Source organism: Cavia porcellus, unplaced genomic scaffold (assembly GCF_034190915.1).
Source record: "Cavia porcellus strain 051 isolate PalLab524CR breed Dunkin Hartley unplaced genomic scaffold, mCavPor4.1 scaffold_3, whole genome shotgun sequence".
Lineage (NCBI taxonomy): Eukaryota > Metazoa > Chordata > Mammalia > Rodentia > Caviidae > Cavia > Cavia porcellus.
Window position 1 is genome coordinate 30,541,568 of NW_026947486.1, and position 16,912 is coordinate 30,558,479.

The window sequence follows — 16,912 nt, forward strand, 5'->3', positions numbered from 1 at the left end:
GAGGGAAACATTGTAGTAACCCCTTTCAGGTGAGGACACTGAGAATCAGAAAACATTATTTTTTATTCATCATGACACCTCTAACATCTCATTGATGGCCAGTACCTTAGGTCCAGAAATCCAATTTGGGATCTCATAAACATTCACATCAAGAGGCCACAGGAAAGGACATTGTTTGAACTTAAGAACCCAAAAGAAGGCTGGCTTAGATTTTGTCTACATAGTTGAGGATGATATGGCACCTAAAAAACTGAAGATTTGAGTGTGCCCATTTTTTCCCTGGTTCAAACAGGGCAGTGATGCTAACGTATTTTATGATTCTGCAAGTATGATGATATGAGGGTGAGGAGATAAGTTTATGTGGTTTTCCTTGGCTTGATAAGCTTGGAGTTTCTTATGAAAGATTTTGACAAGCTGCTACTATCTATCTGTGTGTTCTAACCTAGGTCCTCGGTTATTTTGGTGTTCCCAAGTTAACCTAATGACAACAAAAGGTAAATGCATTACCTCTGTACCATGATTTTTAAAAATATGTGAGAATAAATGTAACATAGAAGGCCACTGGGCACTGTATTAATAGTTAATTTCAATAAAGACAGAAAATAAAATGGATTAATTAAAAGTACTGATGACATTGATCTGAAATTGCAGATGTTTTATGTGTTAACAAATTAACAATGATAAGAGGACATTAGCAGCTTTTCTTAGGTCTCTGTTAACAATAACTTGAGCCCGCAGCCACAACAGGGGCTGTGGCCAAGTTTTAGTTGGCATATCAGCAAGCCAGTATTTCACACAAAGGATATTTCTGAAAGCAGAGGCAGAGACAAACCCAAATTCACACATGTATTCCAACAAACAAGTTTCTGCCATTTTAATTATATTCAGAGCAACAAAATATTTCAAGATTACAAAAAGAGCACAGAATACTAGTGTTGGGGCTAATCCTGCTGCCCAGTGGAGGCCAAAAGCCACTGTGAGAACTGAAGCCCCATCGAAAGAAGTTTCAAGCAAAATTGTTTCAAAAAGTTTTTGAATAATGGTTTTTCTTTCAACATCAAAATATTTATTCTTATCTCTTTTTACATAATCTTCTCCTGCCCACTGCTAAATTAATCTCAAGGACAGCACAAGAATGTTATATCCAAGGCACTCCCAAATCAATGTCCAGTATAAGGGAAAGCAGAAAGGTGTTATTAAGTGGTGAAGGGACTTTTCGGTACTTATTTTTGGCTGGAATCATCCTAATTGCGACTGCTCTCAGAACCCACCTAAGCACTTCACTGTAGGATAGTTATACTGAGGACTGAGGTTGAGACTGCAAGCCAGTCTTGTTCATTAAGAAGGGTACAGAAACTCAAATTTGTGCGTAAGCAGTCAGACAAGGAGGGTGCCACTGGAGAAGTAGCAATTTCTATCCTTTCGAGTACCCATGTGTGTTCCAGTCTTTGGTAGCCAATGGAAACTGCAGCTACATGATAGTTTTGTTGAATAGCTTATGTGGGAACTTTTGCAGGCCACATGGTTGCCCATTCCACAGATTTTTATTTGATTCCACAAAAGATTAGGAGATAAATGGGGAGAGGGAAGAAAACTGGATCCTTGCTATAATAAATTAGGCCTGGAAAACAAACACATTAGCTACTTTCAGGCCAAATTGAGTGGAATAAAACTAAAGCTGGATCAAAACTTGTTTTATACTGTAAAATTTTACCTGCTAGATTCAAATATTTATCCCTCACTTGAGTGACAGGGGAATTAAGTGATTTGTTATCTTACCATAAGTGTTTGAGGAAAAGTGAGTAGTAATGTGGATTTTTCTGCCTTCACCTAGAAATGGTTGAGATTTGGGAGGCCCTGGGCAATAGACCCCAGTGTCAAACTCTTTACTGAAGAGAAATAATCTCTACCCTTGGGCAGAGGTGGACCTGTACCTACCAAGATACAACTTCTAGTACACTGATAAGTTTTAACAGAGAAAAATACATTTTCAATGTTCAAATCTTTACAAAACATATCCAAAACCAGAAGTAAAGCATATAGACACCCAGTAGCAAGAGCACCTCAATCACAGGGGAAAGAACTGGTGTGAAAGATGGAGCACTTGCTCCAGGTTCCCAAGTGCAGGCAACTACCCTTCTCTCACAAGAATGGTGAAGACCAAAAAATATGCTTTCTTCTCCTAATAGCTCAGGTCCCACTAAAAGGACATTGGCCAATGAGTTGGGTGGGCTTTTGTCCCCAAGTCTGGCTTTTCCTTGTGGTGAATTCCAGCCAGTTAAAGAGTCATCACCCTTTCCACATTCATGTGTCTTAGACTAGTAAAGTGCAATACATCATGTACCCTACCATTTCCCCCCTCCTACCCCTTTGTAAGGCCTTGCATTAGGCCAAAGAGGGTTAGAAATATCTGTTATCTGATCAATCCAGGTGTCTTGTCCATTCTGAGAGAGTTTCCAAAATGTAACTGCAGCCTCTCTTATAAGTACAAGGCATCAGATATGACCTGGAACCAAATATAAAGGTGCAGAGAAAGATAAAGCTTTAGAACACATTATATCTATCTATCTATCATCTATAATTCTGTTTTTAAAACATGGATACAGGTACTCATTTACAATATATTTCAACCTTCTGCCTCAAACTGCAGAGAACTTTCTGTGCTGTCCAAACTGGGCAGAAATAAGAGTTTCTGTCTGTTGTCCTTCTAGTGAAAAATCTAATCCTTTAAATGCCCCTCTTGTCAGCAAAAGTTTCACATCTTTAGATGAGCACTAGGAAACACAGTGGCCAAGACCAGCTCCATTTCCAACCACACAGTGATGGAGCTTCAAAAATTTGTTCAGCAACTACCTAGAGTAAAGAAAATCTAGATCTACTTATAAAATCACTTAGTGAAGGACACATAATCCCATTTTCCAAATTATCTTCAATTCTTTCAAATCTGAATATTGTGAAGTTGGAAAATCCCATAAAACTCTTAAAATTCAGTCACCAGCAAAGTTCTTTAGTCTGCCTTTGGAAAGCTTACCAAACAGGCACTAATGTTTACTCCCTCCCTGCCCTGAAAAATTTTGGTATCTTAGATACAATTTAATCTTTGGTTACATACTGTGATACTTTCATCTCTCTGTCTGTCCTTAAAAAATATTTTCAAAGATTTTCAGAGATCAGTGGTGAGAACAGATCTGCCTACAAAGGCAGTAGCACTAGAAACTTCCTTTTCCAAGAAATTTCACATTGCTAAATGGCTTCTTTTGACTTTAAATCTGGATTTGATCTCCTGCTTTAGCATTCCTGTTTCCTATGACCTCCCACCAAGGGTCAAGCATAAAAATCATGTCCTTGGCCAGCTGCCCTCTCACCTGGGCAGCTAGCATAGGGTAATCAGTAGGCAGCCCCTTGTTTTTCAAGAACTTTGTAGGGGTCATGCAGGGAAGCTATCGAGCTATCTGGAGAGTCTCCTGAATTGCAGTGCTGGTATAGAGCTGGGAAGGGGTAGGGCAGGGTTGCTTGGGCCTTCGTGCCCTCCTTCATATAAAGGCAGAGAAAGGGAAAAGGCCACATATGTGTTTGCCTAATGTAACAAATATTTGGAAGCTATTTGAATCTCAAATGGTGGACAAATTTTAAAATACAAGTCCAATACATTTTCATATATATACCTACATATATTTAGAAATGGAATATGAACAGAGAGGGACTCAGGTATCAGAACATTAATTGTCAACCTGGAAAACTGACCTCTGCAACTACCCAAAGGACAGAGGACGGAGCAAAGCTCTTTTTTTTAATTGCCAGTGAACATACATAAAAATATACATATTATTGATTTTTTCAAAGATATGATAGATTCAAACAATTCCTTTCGCATTTTAAGGTTATTCAAGAAAATGAATTTCCAATAAAAGCAATATTGCCTGTAGCATAGAAAATCTGTAAAACAAAGAATGTAACCCCACCCTAGTTCAGAAGTGAAATGCAGTGAGCTGATCAAGGAATAGAGCTGAAACATATGACTCAACTCTTTGCTTTGACCAGAGTCCATGACTTTTGCAGCTGTCTGCTGCCCAGATAGGATCTTCTTCATGTTGCTCCTTTTTTTCTCTTTCTTACTCTCCATTCCCACTCAGCACTGCAGATCTCTTTGGAGACGGTCCTCTTGACTTGTCCAGTGAGTGATCTTCATCATCCACCTCACCAGGTGAGTCAGTCTGGGTTGTCAGTCTTTCACATCTAAGTATAGTATATTACAAATCAACTCTGTTTGTACAGCAGAGTACAAGCCAAAATGAGACTTCTGTCAAGTGTACTGGCTGAAACATCAATGGCCAAAAGAAAAAAAAAATCACCGTCCTTTCACCTGTGGAAAAAAATCCTTCTTTGCTCAATCAAAATCCTAGGGCAAAAGCAGTAGATCTACAGCCCTATTTAGACTGTTTTTCTCTAGTTCTGCAACTTAGAAATTTGGAGTGATCCAGTTGTTGCTGCTTTTAATTACACTGTTGTTTCACCAATTTTTGGCTTTTGCAAATGAAAAACACACACACACACACACACACACACACACACACATATATATATGTATATATATATATATATATATATATATATATATATATATATAAGGCAAGAATTGCAATTCAGAAATCAATAAAGATAAAAAAAGTTTGATAGCAAAATGAAGAGCCCCTAGTATTTACAAGGAAAGCTATTAGAATGATAATCGAACCCATGTGCCACAAGACGAAAATTGTTTCAAAACAGATATAAACTATTAAAATGCAATTTGTTTAATTGAAATGTGGTGATTTTTTTTCAGTTTAAGGCAGCTAAAGTAATTCTGTAATAAAGCAAGATGATTCCATCACAAAGAAAATCAAACTCTGTCCTGTCCCAGAAAGGAAATAAGAGTTTCCATGAACTTCAGTTTTGTTCAGGAGTCTTGGATTGGCATATCACCCATTTTAGTTTCCCGTCTCCCTTGTTATTTAAAGAAGCTGTTTTGCAAGTTCATTTGGCTATTAATATCAACACAGAAACCAGGGAAGGAAACCCATGTTGATCATATCATGTCACTCAGAAACTATCTTCTCAACAAGCAGAGCAAACCAGCTGAAATGAGCAAGTTGGTGACTGGCTCATGATTTATTGAGTTTAACAAATGGAGTTAAGGACTAAAGGAAGAGGCAGTGCCCAAGATAAGGAAATGCATGAACAGTCTACCTTGCGCCTGGGACTGGGAAACAAAATCCATAGAACATTTGTGTGCGAAAGGATTATATCAAATCAATGACCCAGGGGCATACCCTGAGTTTATGGGTGGTAGCAAATCAGTCACACCAGCCAGTCAGTTCCAAAGGAAGCCATGGTTCTATGGAAAATCCATCACTCCTCTGAGTGACAGGCAGCAACAAGCATGGGAAAGCTATGTGAGAATGGCCAGTGTCAGAGCCCAGAATCAGCAGAAGAGGAGGATGAGTAAATTGGTAACCATCTAGCCAGCTGATGTCCACCTGGCTTTAGGTTTTGCCTCTGATGACTAACAGTTAAACGAGTCTCCTCTTGGTTCTTTCTCTCTTCTCATGACTTCTGCAAGTGGACATGCTGGATGGTAAGGAGAGCATTTCAGGGTTTCTGTTTGTAGGGTCATCATTCTTCCAATCCTGATTACTGAGTTTTCTTTTCCACCCTAATCTGGGTAGCTGCTTTAGCTGCTTTGGAGAAGGGAGTGAGCATTTATCCACTTGATGAGAGGGTTTCATCTTTGAGGGTTAAGGGCCAGATGCCCAGTTTGTCTGATTCCTTTGATGCCCTCTTTCCAGTTTGCCTAAGGGCTCCAGAGATCTGACTATTGAGGAGATACATTTGGAAAGAAAGTTTTGAGACTACTGGAATCTAGAGATAGACGTCAGGACTCCTGGCCTGCTAACCTGCATAGTAGGGGGAATTTTAGCAGAGAGTTTGTGAACATGCCTAAAGAAGTGAACAAGCTTTATCATCATGTCTGAAATGTAGTGTGACCCACAAAACAATGAAGGGAGGGTGGAAGAAGCTGATGGCCAGAGGGAATATATAATTTTTTTAAAAAGATTATAAGAAGGTGGTGGTATTAAGAAATCAATTGTTCATTGTCCTAAGTATGAGAACATCCAAGCCATCATCTCTATCTGTTGAGTATATCTCCAGATCCTCCTGGATTGCATGTGAGAAACTAGACTAGATCTTAATGGAGCCTTCCAAAGTGTCAGATCTCTCTTCTCCTTTGTCTCCCTGATCTGTACCTTCAGTGCAAGTGGCCAAGTTTTGGCTAAAGAGAATATTCAGCTCAGAGGTCTCAGAAAGCTACTGAAAGTAAATTTGAGGATGTAGGCAGAGATTGAGAAAGAACAGGTCTTGAGAGGGGAGGCACTTACATGCAGACAAATTTTCAAACAAGAAACACATTTTCAGCTCAATGAATTGTACTATAGTTGAGCAGTGTAGCTCTCAGGAGCCAAGCCTGTGGGCAAGAACTGGTGATTCATCTGCCATCCTTATCATCTCCTCTTTCAGTCTTCCCATCTCAGCTCTGGGGTTGCCCTGTTATCCAATGGCTATAGTCTTTGCAAAAATAAAGATTCCTAGAAAGTGAGGGGATGAAAAAAAACAGTGACTCCTCATGGGCCTGAAATTTTCATTTTCTTCTAGTCACTGCTGGCTTCTTTGGGGATTTCTATCAGTTATTTGTTTATTTATAAAAAGCCTTAGCAAGCTTTTTACTTTTTTGGTTTTTGTGCCTTTTGTTTGTTTTTGCTTTCCCCAGATACTTTTAGCTCTTTAAACTTCCCATGGCATAAGGTAAGTAAGTAAATGTTAGTGTGGCTGGCACACAGTGGAGTGCTGTAAACAAGCACAACTTGACACTGGGCCACAAGAAGATTATCACAGATTTAAAGAAGTACACCACCGCTCAAAACAGATAGGAGCCACAGCAGAGAGCAGAGTCTGAAGCTGAGTTATGGAGAGAAGTTAGGAAGAGAAGAAGAAAAAGAAAAAAGGAAAAGAGAAAAAAAGTCCAACAAATAGAATTCAGGAACATGTTCATGACAGACTGTACATCAATAGAGGAAATTCCTCAAGGCACTGCAGAGAAGTAGTGCAGAGTTATAATAGGCAGAAGACATCTGAAAAGCAGGAAGGATGGCCTAGGGAAATGAAGACTTCCAAAGCGTTACTGTGTATGGAAATAGATGGGCTTGACTTTCCCAGAAAGGATCTTGGGCACTTGCACAGAGATGATTTCTGCCATCATTTCCGGGAAGTCCACGCTCACCATGTGGGACTTGATTAGCAGGTCAAAAGTGAACTGATGCAGCTCTCTTGCAATCTGTAGGGGACAGTAAAAAAAGAAAGAAAACATAGTTCACAAAGAGATGAATTCTGATAGACTCCTCCCCAGCTCTGATTTCCAGTCCTTTTAGCATTTTGTGCCCATACTTATTCTTAGTTCTGCCTTCTGAGATAAGCACACATGTGTGTGCATGCATATGTGTGTGTACACATATGTGCAGTGGTCTCTAGGAAATCACTGATGTTTCCTAATAGATGTGTTACACCACTGCAAGCTTTCTGACTCCGGACTGGGCGTTTATCTCCACCACTGATGTTCTCTCTCTCTCTCTCTCTCTCTCTCTCTGTCTCTCTCTGTCTCTCTGTCTCTCTCTCTCTGTCTCTTCCCTCTCCTTCCCCCACCACGCAGGCATATACACGCACACACACACAGAGGCAAACTCACACAGGACTCAGAAAATGGAAAACAAAAACACTCAGGTCTGTTTTGTCTGCCTAGAGGACTCATCAGCTTTAAGATTTTCCTGGAGTTCCAATTGCTCTGTTCTCAACTTCTCCACTCCTTTTCACAACAGCCAGCTGGGACACTGTGACCCGTGTTCCTTTCTTTTCCATTGCATTTTCTTTCTGGACTACAGTCAAAGCCAGAAGAGATGGAAACACCTCCCAAAAGGTGGTGTCAGACCATAGAGAATCATTATCATCATTTGGCTCTATCAAGTTGCTCTCCCTGATACAGACAAAGTGAGTGTTTGGTCCTTGTCCCCTAGAGATGAGACTCTCCATCATTTGCTTACAGGTTGCACGGAGTCCAGGAGCTTTGTGAGCTGGTAGAAGCGCCTTGAGCAGGATGTGGGATTTTTTCTTTTGCATGCAATGATACGATCAAGTTCCTTGATGTAGTTCATTCGAAGTTCATCAAAGAATTTTTGATTTTTCAGCCCATCCACTGGAACTGATGTGGGATGAAGACAGAGTGCATAGGGGAAGCATGCCCACAAAGGAGCGTTAGACAAAGCACTACATTTTCTGGCCACAAATTTGATCCCCCACCCCCATAGGGAGGGAAAAATCTACTTGGCTTCCTGACAATTGAAGTCTGTGGACTTGGGCCCTTCAGTTTGCCAGGGAGCTCTCAGGATAAAGCATAGCTGGACCCAGTCTGAAGGACGTGAAATAAAATTTACTGAACCTTTGCTTTATCATGTACTCTTTATCTTAGGAACTAAAGTTTTATGTTATTTGCCATCTAGCTCTGATTTGGACAATTAAAACACACAGATTACAGTATTAAACTCTGCTTTCTTTCTTCCTCACAGAGACTAGGCATTTTGGCTTAGAAGAACATTAAAGAAAGTTAGCTTGGATGCCAAAACAGCTCTAAGAGTTGCTTACATAGAATTCCTCCTCTTGATACAAGAGGAAATGCCTTATACGAGGCAACTCCTCCTGTCTACTACTCTGCATGAAACACAAGTGGTTCATGCCTGTTTCTGGAACAGAGGCTGTGGAAAAATTCAGAGGCTGCCGACAACCAGTCAAAAGGCCTAGTCCCAAAAGAGAGACTTAGAGTTGATGAGAATTTGTTGGAGGCTGAATTCTAGCAATAAGTTGATCTTGGCATGAAATTGGTCTTTGTTAAGAAAAAGCATACAGAGAAAGAGTGGAGGGAGGAAAAAAGAAGGGAAATGTTCAGAGGCTGGCTTCTCTTTGGTAATATTAATAGAAAAAGTATACTCCTCTGAGCCTCTGTGCCCCCGGGGCATTCTCTGTGCCTCTAGGCACTTACTAATGCTGAAGAGTAGCAATGCTTTCATGCACAGGAATTCCTGGGGTGTGATTTGGAGCCATCCAAACTCTTGAGAGAGATGCCTCATTCGGACACACTGGCTGTACATCCGGGACTTGTGCATCCGGTACCTGGGAAAAAGACATGGATGAACAGGAGGAATGAGGGGAAGCTTCTAATAGGCACAGAGGAAATATGTCTTTTTTTCCCTCTTTAAGTTCTTCAAGAAAAGCTCGCTATTTCTCTTGCTGGTGCTTCAGTGGCAAGGAACAAGTTGCTTTTCTCACTCCTATCTCCACTCCAAATTACTGACATCCTGATAACCACTCATCTTCCTTGGTCAGGATATGAGTTAATACACAGATTTTGCAGCTCTCTATGTTCTCTATGTTTCCTAAGACGCAGACAGAAAAGCATTACCAAATAGGTAGGCACATGGTCTCCCTAGCTACAGTTCTGGTATCTTCACTACAGTTAGAGCCAGAATCTGCCCCCAGGGAGACCAGATTGGAGGATATCTAGGAGAGAGGACTCAACAGTCACAACAATCAGTTCAAGACCAAGATTTGTCAGTGACCACAGATGTTTATCCTGTCAACACCCTTGCCCGCCTTTTTGTTTGAAAGCTATTTCTCCCAGCCATGGAGATTCTACATTGTCCTTTCAAAGTAAGTTTCAATGCTTCCAAATGTACTAGGGAGTGTGTTTGAATGTTTGATTTAAATGTCTCCTGTTAAAGGGGAGCCCACTCCCTCAAAGACTAGTTATTCCTTACAACAGATTTGAGAGCTAAAACACATGAGAGTTGCTTTTATTATAGTGACTTGTCAGCAGATAATCACATTACCACAAATAAATTATATGGGGAAGTTGCCAAGGCTTAGGTAACTTTGGTGTAGGAGAGCAGACCCTCTGATCCATGAATGGCCATGGCATCCCTCTAAGAGAAGACACAGATTATTCCCACTAGTTAGACTTCCAGTTTTCATCGCTTCAGAAATCAAGAGTGTGTTTATATAAGACAGTAATTGATTTAGTAATGCATGAAGAAAAGAGAACTAATTTGACACTTGCTCAGAGATGAGAAAAAAGACCTCCCAGATGGAGTCTGAATGTTGTGTTTTGACATTATCTTTCTCAAACCACTAGACTGGTCCACATATTGGTGTGGCACTATCTGGACGGAAGCTCAGCAAGCTACCTCAGGGAGGTCTTGGTTTTTCTGAGGGATGAGAGAAGGAAACAGATGGCATAGAATTTTTCAATTCATGCTGAGTTCCAATAGAAATGGGGAAGTGTTTGTATGGTATCACAAGTCAGTTGATCAGAATAGTGGTACCCTCAGCTCTTTCACTCTATAGAATTTTTGAGTAAGATCTATTGGTTTGCAAAACCTGACCTTACTCTGGTATCCATTGTATTTCCATGCCTCTGATTGTGAAGACACTGCAGTCTTCTTACTACTGAAATCATGATACTGGTATGGAGGATTCCTAGAATATTGTGGCAGATCTCTGAAAGGTAAGGAGTGAAGAGGAGAGGGGAAAATAAGGGTAGGGATTCATAGAATAAGGGACCAAGAAACAAGGAGAAGAGGCAAAACGAATCTTGAAAGAGTTAAAGGAAGAAAAGAGAAAGGAGAATAAAGAGTAAAAAATGAGGAGCAGAAACAATTCAGGAGCAAAACAGAGGTAGATGGAAATGAACTAGAGTGACTAAGAGGAGAAATGAAGATTAGAAAATACTGAGTAAAGTTTCTAGCACATAGTAAGTGCTCAGTAAATGACATGGAGGAAGGTGCTATTATGATATTACTTACTATTATCTATTATTCTAAATGAGAGTTGAGGTTCTGAGAAGTAATTTTCCCAAGGTCACTTAAAATTCAAGCCCATTATCCTCAAAACATGTGTGCTTCACAAAGAGGGCAATAAAAAATACAATTGAGGTGATGTCAGGGTTTGGTGTCAGGAAGAATAGCACATGGGTCAGCCTGGCTTGGACCAGTCTTCCTATTAACACCTTGAAGAGACTATCAACAATTAGTGACTCTTGTTTTGTGAGTACTGCCTCCTCAGTGACTATTAGAAATGTGTGCGTGTGTGTGTGTGTGTGTGTGTGTGTGTGTGTGTGTGTGTGTGGTTTGGGCTGTCAGAGTGACTGGAATTCTACATAGTGGGAAATGCCAGGAATGCTAAACATATTTCAATATGCAAGAATGTCTTATACAATGAAAAAGTCATCTTCCCTAAATGTTGACAGCATTGATAGTTTGAAATACTAGTTTGTATGTTTGCAGGAACTCTGAGAATTCTAATATAGTAGATTCTTGCACGCAGAAAGGTGCTTGTTGTTTAAGGACCCATGAGGCTTGGTGGGACCTGGACACTGTGAGGAATTCTGTGCCACCTTTTGATGAGATCGATAGGACTAATTGAAAAGCTGAGGTAGGGTGCCATATGCTTACTTGGAGCTATAAAAGGAAATAAGGATTTAGAAGATAACAAATTGTCACCTTGCAGAGCTCCAAAGGTCTCAGGTTTCTAGGGAAGATGGAGCAAGTGCTTAGGCAGTTGATCCAATCACTCAAGGTCAGTGAGGGCTTGGAAGGGGGAGATGAAAAGTTAGGGAGGCTTTTCAAGATCTGCCCCAGAAGATGGCATCGTAGGTAAGACTTTGAGGATATGGAAACCATAAAGCAAGCCATGCCACAAGCCCAGCAGCTATTCTTAGCTTTTGGCTATCAAATCTGGCAGGGTTGACAAGGGGCAGCTGGGGACACTGACTCCCTTGCATGGCACAGCCGTAGTTTAAGGAACTACTGACCTGTAGATTTTATTTTAAGGCTCTTCTGGCTTACAGAGCTGAAGGAAAAGGAAGTTTAATTCCTGCCCTGACCAAAAGGATTAACTGTGGTGAAACTAGCTCAAGGTTCTTGAGAAGATTATTTTTGTCAGCTTCACTCATAATTCCATTGAGGGATCTCAGATAGACAATATAGAGAAAATTATCACTATTAGGGAAAACAGGAATCACAAAAGGCTTCTTAAAATTGTTATTTATAGCCTACCATAGACCAGATTCTCCATGTGCACTGATGTCCATTTAGTTACAACCATTTTAGAAACTTCTATTATTATTAACAGATTATATATCATCTTCTCAGTTGATATGGGAAGGAGAACTGGTATTTTAGTACAGAAATGTGTAATTCCAAAGTCTGATCCCTTACACAAACAAATTCATGAAGGATGAATAGGTCTGGTAGCAGTGCAAGTATGAATTAAACCTGTTTAGGAAAGGCAAACAGCAGGGCAAAGATTACTTTATTTTGGTGAGTCTGATTCATAAAAATAAAAAAAATATATATATAAAATGGGAGATTAGATTATTATAAAGACTCCATGAGACAGGATTTAAGAAGTATCTAGCATAGTTCTTGCAAAAAATAATTTCTCAATAAATGTTGACTGATGGCAGCCCTCCATGGCAACAGAGAGACCAAAGGAACTTCAGTCCTCACAACTTGAGTCTTTTTGCTTCTTATATTGTTCAATGAAGAGAAGGGACCTTTATATGACATTTTCAATAAGCTACAAAGCAAGTCAGACATGACCAAAATACTAACATTGACTCGGGTCAGAAAGCAGTAACCTTATCACTACCAACTTCAGACTCCCACCAGTTGGCTTTCCATCCAGGCAAAGCCACCTTAGAATGGACTGATTGGCTAAGGCCTTCAGTGCAAGTATTTCAGTGCAAGGCCAAAAGTACTAATTTCCAAGGTCAATCCCATCACCATCAACCACACTTTCCCCAGCGTCTGTATTTATGTGAGATCTGGTCCCAGGAGCACTTACTCATTGAAAACCAGGTCAGGTGCAAAGTAGAGCATTCTGGAATTGACATTGGTGAAGGACCGCCAACCCATGGCAAACACCATGAGTCCCATCCAGGAGTACTGAATGACTGCCATCTGGTCATCCACATGCAAATTACGGAAGCCTGAAAAAGAGGGGACAGAAGTACCAATCAGTCTGGGCATTGATGGCCTGAGCTAAGACTGGGCCTCTGCTGAGATGAGAATCTGTAGCACTCAGAAGAACCTGAGGAAGCACAAAGACCATTAGTGCTGGTTGCTGAGGGATGGGAAAAAATATCAAATTAGATTGTAGGGTTAATACTCTTTGCCTTCTCTATCTCAATGAGCTGAACAAATGACATACAGGCAAAAAGGTACGCTTAGTTGGATGAAAATGCAAACCAAAGGTAACTGCTTACAATGATAATTTACCTCTTTAAATTTAAACTTATAAGTGGTTTACATATATCATCTAATTTAATCCTCACAACAATAAATAAAACAGGTACTATTTCCATCTCCATTATGTGATCACTAGAAGTGAATTGCAGAGAGTTTGAGAAACACGCTCAAGATCATATGGCTAGTAATTGGCAGACCAAATTCCAAAAACCAATGCAAACTACAGAACTCATGCTCTTTATCACTATACCTCTGAGGATGCAAGATAATAATCAATTCTTCTACACAGACAGCAATTCTTACTACTCCCCTGTAGCCTTAATCTGATCTGACTTTTGTAATAACACATAATTATAAATCAGCATATGGGGAACTGTGCCTTGACAGTTACTGCCTTCTCCACACCACATTCAAGCTCTTTTTTCTCACCTTCTAGTTCTACCCTTCAGCCATCCTCTCCCCTCCCTTCAGACACAAACATGCCCTTTATGCCCTGCCTCCGTACACTAATTTCTTACTGCTTGATTTTTGGTCATTTACATCCCAGACATTTTGAAAAACTTAAAATTTGCTGCACATTTTATGTTTTCCCAAGCCACTTGAGTTTTGCTATCTCTGTACGAACTGTTGCCTTCATCTAGAATGTATTTCCCCTCCCCAGGCTTTCCATCTGATAAACACCTACTTGCCTTTCAAAACTTTACTCAAAGACCACATCCTCTTGTGAAGTCTTTCAAACACAAAGCAGCAGAAGCCTTAATGATTCTTTTACTTTCTCATTACATTATGGAGTCCTAACCAAAAACAGCACTCACTTCACAGCACAAATTTATCTATGTACATGTTTGTCTCCCCCCACAAGACATGGAACTTCTTAAAGACAGAAAACATATTTCCTTATCTTTGCATCCACAGTATATAGCATCATCCAAATACCTGACTGGGCACTTCAGAAATATTAATTAAATGAATGGGATAAGAGCCTTCTTTTTTCCCTCAATTTGTAAAATGGAAATTAGATGATCTCCAAGTGATTTTCCTTTACCTCAGGAAAAAAAAAGCCTCTCAGGCACTACCTCTACAATAACACATGAAGGGAAATATATGGATATATTTTTCTAGAGGTTTCCAAACAGCTGGATGTTTAAAGTTATAAATGTATCACCTCATCACTTCCTCTATCCTTTTCTCAAACTTCAGAATTTTCTGTAACTTTGTCTGCCTATCCTTCATTAAGAATGCATTTAAAAATTTAAGACCCTTATTTTCCTGTTGATGACCTCAATTAACCCTCACAGTAACCTCATAGGGCAAGTGATGTGAAACTTTCTTCATTAACATGGATCCCGAGGGCCATAAAAATTATGTCCAAGATCATATTCTACATGTGGCCACACTGTATCTGGAACCTAGATGCTCTGATTCTCTGCTTCAGTGCTTTTGTTATTTGACTGCTAAAGGTAACAACTCAGGAGCTATCATGACCATCACCTTACTTTAGTGATAGTTTCAGGTCTGAAGTCATCATTATCCAGACAACATTGTCCTTTGATTCTGGCCCATTATGCAGACAACATTGTCCTTTGATTATGGTCTATCCAGTGGTCCTTTTCTTATAGATCTCAAGTCTCCAGCTATCACAGATTCTAGAGTCTTTCATAGCACAGCTTTTGTTTGGGATCTTAGCTCTCAAGCCATTTCCCACAGCCTTCATTGTACTGCCATGCTAACAGACTTGTTGAAGCCTCAGATCCATGCATATCTCCTTCCTGGAACCCTTTACAGTATAAAATGCCTAGGATTGACCCTTCCCAGTAGAAGAAGACAAGAAACATAGAAAACATTCAAGGATCCTTTGGGGGAAATGGCCTGGGAGTTTGAACCTTAAACCTCTTGGATGGGAGACAATGCTCAGCAAAGGAAGAGAAAAGGGGAGAGGGAAAAGGAGAGGGAGAAGAAGAGGGGAGAGAGAGACAGACAGAGAGAGAGGGATAAAGAGAGAAGAGGAGGGCAGAGGAGAGAAGAGGGGAAGAGGAGAGAAGAGAGGAAAGGAGAAGAGAGGAGAGGATGAGAAAGGAGAGGAGAGGAGAGCAGAGGAGAGCAAAGGAGAGAAGAGAGAAGAAAAGAGGGGAAGGAAAGGAGAGGATAGGATAGGAGGGGAGACGAAGAGGAGAGGAGAGGAAGAGGAGGGGGAGAGAGGCGGGCAGACTGGGGAGGTATGTGAATGTCAGGGTGTATGAAGAGGTATGGTATAAGCTGTAAGCTGTAAAGGTATCAAAGAAAGTCAACACCACCTACTATAATTCAGCTGAAGTCTTATGTATCCTTGATATATACATTATATTTTGATAAAAAAACTTTTAAGTTAGCTATTAGTCTACCATCTTCACAAATGAGAAAAGAGGAACACAAAGAAGACATGTGATTTGCTTGAGGTCACACAATCACTGCAAATCTAGGATTCCAAACTAAATAAAACCAATTCTGAATACACTGTGTACAATTTGCTCACCTGCTCTACTTCATGGCAATACATAATTTACTAACATACCAGGTACTCTATTAGACAGTTTCCAGACATTTTCACCATTACAGAAATTTTTACAACAAAATCGTTTGACCGGGTTCTTATTACGGTGTCTCAAACAGGGAAGGAACTCAATCTGTTCAATGAGCAAATTATTTGATCTACTAGGTGACTATTAACAATATGAAAAGAAGTTCTTATGAATGGGGTAATCAGCTTTTTTTAGAAGTTATTCTTCTAAATGCCTGAAAGTCAGAGATCATTTACTTTGGCAAGCTAGATGGTGAACTGATTTTCTCTTGGAGATTTGTTAATTATAAGGAAAGAGTTTCCAACATGAAGATTAGGCTGAGGAAATCCAATGACCTCCAGTTACATAATTTCTGCCACAGTAATTTGCACTAGTTTATTGTCAAGACCACCCAACTGGAAATCAGAAGATCTGAGCTCAAGTTCTGGTTCCACTTTTAAGTGATCAGTCCAACAAATTAGTTAACCTCTTTGAGCTGTGTCATGTGAAATGGAAATAAGTCATTATGATTCATACAATTCTTTTGAGAAATACACACAGACATATATGAAAAGGCTCATATCTTATAAAATCAGATATATGAAGTATTATGATTCATACAACTGTTTTGAGAAACACACACACACACACACACATATATATATATATATGTATGTATATATATATATATATATATATATATATATATATATATATAAAGGCTCTGTATCCTATAAAATCAGACACTTGGAAATTTGAAAGTATTTGGAAATTGCTTGGGAAGAATGAACTTTGAAGCTCTATCAAACATGTGACATCAAGACATCCAGCTGAATAAGTGATAAGAATTAAAGCAGTTTCTCATTTTCTATTTTTTCCCCTCCTTGTATTTTTTCCTCCCCATGTGAACTCTCCGGCTTGGCACAGCGCATAACCAGCCAGAGTCCTTGGACTTTCTTTCCAGTGATCTTATTGGCTAGTCAACTTCAG

General features: G+C 39.8%; 1 protein-coding gene across 1 annotated transcript in view; it reads right to left on the reverse strand.

Annotated features, from left to right (window-relative positions):
* Positions 1 to 638: 638 nt before the first annotated feature.
* The window catches only part of Ar (androgen receptor), a 192,884-nt gene continuing 176,610 nt past the window's right edge, over positions 639 to 16,912 (reverse strand). The window contains exons 6-9 of the mRNA XM_063245991.1: positions 12,982 to 13,126; positions 9,122 to 9,252; positions 8,130 to 8,287; positions 639 to 7,369 (exon numbers count right to left, since the gene is read on the reverse strand). Coding sequence (XP_063102061.1) covers positions 7,214 to 7,369; positions 8,130 to 8,287; positions 9,122 to 9,252; positions 12,982 to 13,126 — 590 coding nt within the window. The 3' untranslated portion in view covers positions 639 to 7,213. The remainder of the gene's footprint in view (positions 7,370 to 8,129; positions 8,288 to 9,121; positions 9,253 to 12,981; positions 13,127 to 16,912) is intronic.